At 44.4% G+C, this 9619-nt stretch overlaps 2 protein-coding genes across 2 annotated transcripts in view; one reads left to right on the plus strand and one right to left on the minus strand.

Moving 5' to 3' along the window:
* nptx2b (neuronal pentraxin IIb) overlaps positions 1 to 3174 on the plus strand; it is a gene marked incomplete at both ends in the record, with an annotated part of 3794 nt that extends 620 nt beyond the window's left edge. The window contains 4 exons of the mRNA XM_079757347.1: positions 212 to 431; positions 1632 to 1876; positions 2334 to 2513; positions 2944 to 3174. Of these exons, the coding sequence (XP_079613473.1) occupies positions 212 to 431; positions 1632 to 1876; positions 2334 to 2513; positions 2944 to 3174 (876 nt within the window). The remainder of the gene's footprint in view (positions 1 to 211; positions 432 to 1631; positions 1877 to 2333; positions 2514 to 2943) is intronic.
* A 1042-nt stretch (positions 3175 to 4216) lies between these two features.
* tmem130 (transmembrane protein 130) lies at positions 4217 to 9278 on the minus strand (the record flags this gene model as incomplete). The annotated part of the gene is made up of 6 exons (XM_079756835.1): positions 4217 to 4231; positions 6609 to 6715; positions 7788 to 7965; positions 8766 to 8868; positions 8980 to 9151; positions 9263 to 9278. 6 exons carry the CDS (start codon positions 9276 to 9278, stop codon positions 4217 to 4219), a joined length of 591 nt encoding a protein of 196 aa, XP_079612961.1.
* Positions 9279 to 9619: the final 341 nt, after the last annotated feature.

Raw genomic sequence — 9619 nt, forward strand, 5'->3', positions numbered from 1 at the left:
GGTACTGCGCAATGTCCATATGAAGATCGCCTGCGTCTCCATCACCATTTTTATTTCAACGACAATGCTTAACGATTCCTTCTGATGGATAGGACTATACACAAGTTCAAAGTGATGACATGGTAAATTTGTCTTTGAATTTGTGCTACTTAATTGAGTCTAGCTCGATGTTTTGGTTACTGAGAGCCTCTCCCCCTCCCTCTCCCAATAGCAACACCAAATGCGGGCCAACAGTTCGGGGACTCCGTTTCCCAGTGAGCTCCGCGACATGCTACAGCTGCGTCTGGCGGATCTGGAGAAGCAGCTGCTGAGGAAGGTGAACTACCTGGAGACCGAGAAGACCATGTTGTCCAACGCCACGGCCGCCTACCGGATGAAGACTGAAAGTACGCTGAACGCGCTGGTGGAGAGGATTAGCGAGTTGGAGAAAGGTGGGTGGGGGTGTCGGTGGTGGTGGCGGTCAAGATGGTGGTGGTCTAGGGGATGGTATGTGTCCTTTAGTAAAGGTGAACGTACAGGTGGTGCTAGGGGCGGTATAGCAAAGGTTATGGTATTGCTGGTGCTGGTGATGGTGATGATGGGGATCGGGGCAAAGGTGAGGTTGGTCGTGGTGATATTGGCGCTTGAGGAGATGTTGGTGTTGATGGTGGTGTTGGTTGTGATGGTATGGCGTTGATAATAATGAAGGTGGTGGTCATGGCATGGTGTTGGCCTGGTGATAGTGAGGGAGTATGAATTGTTCTAACAGCCTAACCAAAAAAATAGTAGGGCTTGGTGTTCGACCTGACCATTACTTTATATATTTCATATTTTATATGTTATGTATATAATTGTGTACCAATTTGTCAGCATATCAAGCTCTATTTAATACCTGACTCTAATTGTCATGGGGAGATTAACTCAATCAACTCATCTCCTTGATTGCAACAGGAAAAAATATGAACAAGCTCAGAGGAACAATGGATGCAGGCTTATGGCTGCTTCCTTTTTCATTATGTTTGGGTAAGAGACAAACCACAATTAGAGCATACCAAACAGGCAGCGGCTAAATCCACTCAATCTGACAACCCCCATCCTGATAGTGTGGAGATGAGCAAGTTATAAACGGAGGTGTCCCAAAAGGAGACCTTAGTCCTCTCTTTTCTGTTCTTCCTTCTCTTCCTTCTCTTGTGTCTCATGAGCCTCTCCTTTTCTTTCTATCTTGTGTCCCCTTACATGTTCTCTCCATCTCTCTGTATCTCTCTTCATTATTGTGCTGTCTCTTTTGCTTGGCAGCTGTTACATTTGTAATTTAATAATGTACTTTTTGTATTCTTCCTCCCTCCCTCCCTCCCTCCACCCTCCTCTATCATCCCTCCACCCCTCAAACCCCCTCCTTCCTTCCTTCCTCCCTCTCTCCCTCCCTCTACCCTCCTTCCATCATCACTCCAACCTCCCTCCCGCCACCATTCCTCCCTCCCTCACTCCTTCCTTCCCTCCCTCTCCCCTCCCCTCCCTCCCTCTATCATCCTTCCCTCCTTCCCTCCCTACACCCATCCCTCCATCGCATTCTCCCGTCTTCCTTGCCTCTCCTCCATTACCTCCTCCCCTCCCTCTCTGCCTCTCTCCAACCCTCCACATCTCTCCCACAGGCGGCGGTGATTTCAAGTCTCCCGAGCAGTTCAAGCTGTCCCTCCCCCAGCGCACCAACTACCTGTACGGCCGCATCACCAAGAGCCTGCCCGAGATGTACGCCTTCACCCTGTGCATGTTGGTCAAGTCCAGTGCTAGCCCGGGCATCGGGACCCCCTTCTCGTACGGGGTGCCGGGCCAGGCCAATGAGATCGTGCTGATCGAGTGGGGGAACAACCCCATCGAGCTCCTGATCAACGACAAGGCGAGTCCCATAGTAATGACACGCATCATGGCTGATAGGATGGCGCTCCTGGTTTTATTGTTTGTAAAGTCAAAGGCTCAAAGTTCAATATAATGACGCCCTGTAGCATAGGGTCATATAACATGATATGATATTGGTCCATATTGTCTTACATCATATCATATTACATCATGACATATGATATTATCTCACATCCTAAATCACCTAATAACATATCACATGTGACGTCATTATATCTCATAACATATGGTATGTCACATCCTCACACATCAAAACATGTAATGTATAACATCATAGCATATCAAAGTATCCCATCATAACACATCATATTATGTATCATCCTATATCACGACCTGTAACACATCATCTGTGAGATCATAATGCAACATCATTTAACATCCCTGTCCCAACACCTCCTGTGACATCACATCCTGTGACATCACATCCTGTGCCCCAGGTGGCCCAGCTGCCCCTGGCGGTGCGTGACGGCCGCTGGCACCACATCTGCGTGGCCTGGACCACGCGGGACGGCCAGTGGGAGGCCTACCAGGACGGGGAGAGCGTGGGCAGCGGCGACAACCTGGCTGCCTGGCACCCCATCAAGCCTGGGGGGGTCATCATCCTGGGGCAGGAACAGGTGAGGCAACACCCCCCTGGCTCCTCACCCCTCCCTCATCGCCCCTCCTCGCTGATGCTACAAGCGAACCCTGCCCATACTGATCAATAGTCGATCATTTCCATAGATAACATCTGTACTCGCCGCCACTTCAATGTTTATGACATGTTTGGTAAGGAGCATCAAAATGAAACTTGTCTAGACGGTGTCAGGGAATGGCAAGGTTAAACAACGCAACGGAATGAAAGAAAATCACAATTCACTGAAATAGGTGACACGGCTATGGCTGGTTTGATGGAGACGCCTCCCCCACAAACAATCCACAGCATGAGCGACAGATCCCTCAGAGGTGTAACGAACCCACCCCCTGAAGGAAGAGGATCCGCCTTTGAAGGCAGCTGTTTGGTCAAAGCGTGACAATGGTGTCGGAAAAAACCTTTTTATTCTGCAGGACGTGGTGGGCGGACGGTTCGATGCGGGCCAGGCGTTCGTGGGCGAGCTGAGCCAGGTGAACCTGTGGGACCGGGTGCTAAAGCCCCCAGAGATCCGGAGCATGGCCAACTGCACCACCTACCTCCCGGGGAACGTGGTCTCCTGGCTGGCCAGCAACGTGGAAGTGTTCGGCCGGGGGGCCTTCAAGAGGCCCCTGGAGGTGTGTCAGGACCGGCTGCCCAATGCCTAGTCGGGGGTGCTGGTGGTGGTGTTGGATTGTATTGCTTGACTGCTTTTGGCCACTATTTGTTGTTGTGTTCTTGTGCCCTAATGTGGAGTGTCTGTATATATTAGCCGCTTGCAATGGGGGGGGGGGGGGGACTATTTCAAGTTTCCTTTTTTTGCATGTGCAATATTTGACGTCTTCTAAGTTTGTCTGTAGTTGCATTGACTAATCAACTTACTAACAAACTAACGAACCCTACAGCTATTCAGAAGACGCTTGTGTCCAGACAGAGCAACTAAAAGGGTAGCAGCTTGCGCTACATTAATCGCGAATTCAAAGCTTAGCCTGTCTCAAGGAGACCACAATGGAAGAGAGTTTTTAAATTGGTAGAAACCACAGACACATGGACTCAAGGACAGACACTTACACAACACACACAGCCTGACAAAACGTGGCCAGAAAGCAGAGCGATTCGAGATAATATGCTCGGCTAACTGCTAATACACGAGGATAAGGTAAAACGACAAGGAGCAGACAGAACAGTCGGTCCCTGGCTGACATGTGAGCGAGGGTTGCGTGGGCGTGGATGAGGTGTAGCGAAGAAGAAGATTATCTGTCTAAGGAGACGTCTGATCCTCCACTCAGGACTTTTCTCCCCCAGCTGGGCTCTAAGCCAGCTTGAGGCTTTCTTGCGCAACAAGGCTAACCCTTATCTGCTTATTGATGGGACGAATCTGATCTCACTATAATATCGTAAAGTATAATAGTGTCTGGTAAAATGAATATATTTACATTTATATGGAAGAAGTGCTGAAAGACAACACTGGAATAGTTGGCATTTTTGCTGTATATATATTTTTGCTATGTTGATGTTACGTGAATAACTCGAAGATGAAGTTGTGAGTAGTATTAGCTTCATGGTTGATGTGGCTTATTATCCGAAGTACTTACTGTCAGCAGACAGAAATACATACGCACTAGAGAGCCTGCATCCATTATAACCTCAGGATGAACTGCTGCTTGCTTGAGATGCGTCTTGTATTGCACCCTCTTCACTGTCTGCTGCTTAGTGCTTGCCTGCCTTTACAATAACACAACGGTCAATAGAGATTTGGGGTAGTAGCATTTGTTATCCTAATTGATTCCCTTTATCACTCTTGGCTCTAAATGCATTATGTTGGATGTGATGTTGTATCTTTTGCCTACATACAAATCATCTGTCAGAGTAGAACATCTCTGTCATTTAGTTTCTCGGTATAAAGGATTGTTGTTTAAATAATTATAATAATGTAATTGTATTTATAGTCATAATAATATCTAACGTATTGTAGGAAAGTGTATTATTGTTGTGGGCCTGAGGGTATGTGTACCCTTACATGTGGCCTTTGAATGTTGCATAAGTGCCATGACAATATTTCAAGTTTCCCTTTGCCAATTTAATGAAAATGTGTGACTTCAAGCAAAGAATACAAAATAATAAAAATGCTGCAGATATAAAAAAATACTTTTGTTTGCTTAGTGTCTGCCTTATGTGAGTCATTGACATTATCTCTATGAATCCCTTGTCTGTCCTTTATTTATTTGGCGCAGTTAAACTATGCAAAGAAACCACAAATACAACAGACTGCCTGTCAACTCCAATATGGCTGCCATCTCTTTCCTGTAGTTCTACCAGCCCTGACACCTTGGTTGATGATAGGTGGATCAAGTGCTTGATGACTTTGCTACTGGATTGAGGTCACACTATAGCCCTCTTTAGCCACTCTCGAGGGTGGTCGAGAGATCAGGTGACATCCACTGGCCCCTCCGCCCATCACCCTCCAAAAGGACTACAGTTATTGGTGTGTTCCTGAATCCTCGGACGCCAGACTTCCGAGTTGCACGTTTGACTTCACTTCCGGTCTCGGAGAATTCATAGCATTCCTGTTCGACTTTGTGATTGTCTCATGAAATTGACTAGTCGTTGTTTATTGTTGGCTACATTAGCCTCTTTAGCAAACCAGCACGAAAACAAACAACACAACTTTACATTGTATTGCACACACAGCAAGACCATGCAATGTATAAATTGGTGACCGGATCAATCAATCAAGTGTGTAAGAGCATTTAAAGTCGACATAAAAAAATGACCAATGTGGTACAAATACAAAAAATAATAATCTCTTTACGGGCGCAGCCATTTTGTTGAGAGCGTCATCACTGCTCTCGGTCTACTCTCAAATTTTCGAAAGATGAAGACAAAAAGGGGGAGTGCCTTCGAGAAATGACGCAAGAAAGCTGAGATCTTCGACTTTCGACTCGGAAGTCTGGCCTTGAGGATTCAGGAACACACCATAAGCCCTGTAAGCACCACATGGTGGGCAAAGTCTTTAGAAATGATGTAAGTCTGCACATGCAGGTAGCAATGGCAATGTAATTGCAATGTTATATTCAATTAGAATGCCAAAGCAGCCAAATCAATGACAATTATACTGTTCTAACATTTATTTCTTTGAAAATGCTCACATATAAGTGCAAGTTTAACTGCATCCAATTTGATGTATCACACATGTCATCTCATGGCATCTTTTAAATACTTTTTTATATAAATATAATCGTGTAGTTAAATTGATCCTTAAAACATCAAATATCAGACCTCAGTGATGAAAAAGCTTCACAGAATTCAAATCAATATACAACAAAAAAAAGTTTTGGAGCAGAAGGTCATATGATAAGCATGCAAAAGAGCTATAACCTTTTAAATAATATGCTAATACAAAGCACGGACCTGGAAGGACTTTAACTTCTTTGTATTTGGCAACAAAACTTTTTCTATGCATAGGCTGAATACGAATAAGTGCGGAACAGCCCTGTTTAAAGTGAAACGAAGGGAGCTAGCGAGGTGTGGATTAGGTTAGGAACACTAAGGACCATGTCGAAGAATGAGAGGCTGGCTCTCTCCTCTCTCCAGTCCAGAGAAGCTCAGTTTAACTTTGCTTCCCTCCTCATTGTTTAGAAATAAAGCACTGCCGGAGCGTCCCACCTGCATTAGAGTAAAAAGGTTGGAACAAATTTGTTGCATATATGTATTGCTATCAGTGTAACATATAGAAGATATAAGATAATGATGACATTACATTTTTTTATTTCACGCCACATTATTAAAATTGTAATTTCACGTTTTCATTATAAATGATCTATGTATTCATTAAATTCCCCTTTTCATTTAATCATTATTCATTCATTGATTAATATTGTCATATTTGGCGTTCCATAATCCAGGTGATGGGCGGCCCTACATGTTGCACACACAAAAAATAAACGTATTGTGAAACACTGCCCCCCTGTGGCTAGAGCAGAAACCGCAGCACAAAGTCCAAATAACGATTGCAATTATTACTCGAATAAAACAAAAAAACGAAAAAAACGGAATGCTGTCGGATGAAACCATTTGCTATATTCCTTATCTGAAGTCCTACCTGGAGCAGGTTAGGGTGACGCGGGCGACAGGCGATGATGCCGATGAAGGAGAAGGTAGCCGCAAGCACTGCCAGACAGGACATTATGAAGAACAGGTTGGAGTTACCTGTACACAGAAAACAGCATAATAAAAAAAAATTAAAAAGTCATAATCACCAAAATCTTCATTGTCATTATCATGCATATATATATATGAAATAATTTAAATAGCTAGTGATAAATTAGTTTTTCAATTTGAAATAAAATTGTATATAATAAATAAAATCCAGAGAAGACAGCTGGAAACAATTGATTTATCCGGTTTTATATTATAAATAAATATCAACTGTGTTATAACCACCTGAAACTGAAATAAGCTTTTTTCGTTTTTGCATAAAGCCCTGGTTATTCAGCTATCATGCATAACCAGCTCTCAAATCTCTTTCAATGACACATTTCCAGCTAGGACAGGAACAGATTGATTGACCACAGCAGACATGTGCTTTCCGTGTTAGGTACAGTCTTTTGATGTCGGCCAGCCTCAAACACATACACACACAAGCATGCACGCACACACACACACACACACACACACACACACACACACACACACACACACACACACACACACACACACACACACACACACACAAACACACACACACACACACACACAATTTAATATAACTCTGCTGAACTAATGAGCCAAACATGCAGAGGGAATGCTCGATTTGAGATGCTGCATGACACAGCTACTAGTGGTCTCCATGTTGTTTTTCCACAATCTTTATTAACCTTGCTCCCGTTTCGCTGTTTCTCAATTTCTTTCCTCTATCAAAATAGGTCATAATCTTGAGAACGAGAAATGGAAGGAAGAAAGTAAGAAACAGGTAAACCCAACAAACCTGTTTTAATCCTATGACTCATATCATATGAGTTAATTTAGTCATCCACATGGATTGAGAAACAGAGACAGAAAGAGACCAAAAGACTAAAAGACAGAACGACAGAGAAAACGTCAAATAATGAATGATGAAAAAACAAAAGAATGAATGAAGGAAAAGCAAGGAACAGAGCGAACAGATGAACGGACAACAGAAAGAAAAAACGTATCAACGAGGAAAAGAATTAGATCATTTAAGAGCGAAATAGACCGAACGAAGACCCGGAAGCCGAAGAACAAGATGGCCGTGACTCACGGCCCCTCCCCACGTAGATGCTGAAGGAGGACTGCAGGCTGCTGATGTCGTTCTGGACGCTGATGTCCAGGCAGTGGAGGCCCCGGGAGGTGAAGGTGTGGTTGAGGTGCAGCATGTGGCTGTACAGCACCGACCGAATGCAGACCGACGGGGTCACGGAGCTGCAGCCTGGGACCACCTGCCAGCACACCCCCATGGGGGGGCTGGGACACACACACACACACACACACACACACACACACACACACACACACACACACACACACACACAGACGTATACACAAACACACACACACACACACACACACACACAGACGTATACACACACGCACACACACACAGACGTATACACAAACACACACACACACACACACACACACACAGATGTAACGTATACACACGCTCACACATATACATAAGAACACACATGCATCGACGTATAAATATGCATACATACAAAGACAAACGCACACATACACAAACACACGCACACACACACACACACATACATACACACACACCAACACAGGATGGGACAAGGCATAAATAAGGGGGGTGCATTAGTCTGATAAATGTGGTGCGATGACATGAGCATCTCTAATCAACAAACCTCGATTCTACAGATTTAACACACTAACTCCCTCATAAAAACCCAAATAGGTGTGAAATTAATCTGACTTGTCTGACAAAACCGAGAGGGTTAACAATAACTCACCTCCCATCAACATGAAAGAACATGCTGACATTCTCGGCCACATGGTAACTAGAATGCCCTTCCATCTCAATTTTCCTGATTGCGTCTAAAAAAACACAGATAAACACCAGAACTCAGGAGTCAAATCAATAGTGCTACATCCATGCCCAATCCACCGATGCGTTGTTGTTGTTCTTTGTGTTATTATTGGACAGGGAAGTCTTATAATAATCAGGCCTACCAAGAACTTTTAAATCCATCGAGTAAACTCCAGCTATCGGTACTTCTTGTTTGGTCATGTTGGCCCCCACTTGCAGCCGCAGAGTATAGTTCCCAGATTCTGTGTAGTTGTAGCGAGCCACTGGCTCGGTTCCTTCGATAACCTCCCTGCGCAGAGAAACGGAACCATCACCTCCTTGGACCCTCGGCTCTTACAACTAAGACCAAGACCAAACAAGACCACTTTAAACGCAATGGAGGCTCTTGATGTTGGCCTACCCGTTCCCAAAATCCCACGTGTAGGTGAGCTTCGTTTGGACCAAGGTTTGTTCTGGGTCGAAGATCTGGAATATGGCGACGGTCTGGACAGATGAGGCGAGCTCTCCGGTGTCACGAACCAACGTCGAGTTTCCTTCATTCTGGTAGAAGACCAGTTTCCCTGACACGTTTTCTATGTGAGCAGGAGGGAAAACAAAACGATGACACCTCATACCTTTTGAAACGGGTCCTTAATGAGTTGGGTCATTAGGGCCTACCTAGTTTGATGATGGGGTCCGTTTGCCCAGACACTTGGACATCCGGGAACAGATGAATGCATGTCAAGATCAAAACATTTAAACGCCTGAAAAAAACAAATCCAACTCAGTTAATGATTATTAAAAATGCTTTAAGGTTAGTGTGAATCTCTGTAGTACTACTATTCATCATTACCGATACATGCTGATCATCAGGCTGGTTCAGATGAGCCTTAACATTGGTACAGTGAGGTGAAAGAAATGGTAGGTGAAGCGTAAAGTGCCAACAGACCGCGTGTTTAAGAGTTAGACCACCGGACTTGGATAAAAGCGTGAAATCGCCACCATGCGTTTCAAGGATGTGCTTGAGATGAACCCTGAGATTTGTATTGAGTTTCATACTA

The sequence above is a fragment of the Pollachius pollachius genome (genome assembly GCF_949987615.1).
Source record: "Pollachius pollachius genome assembly, chromosome: 19".
NCBI classification, from domain to species: Eukaryota; Metazoa; Chordata; class Actinopteri; order Gadiformes; family Gadidae; genus Pollachius; species Pollachius pollachius.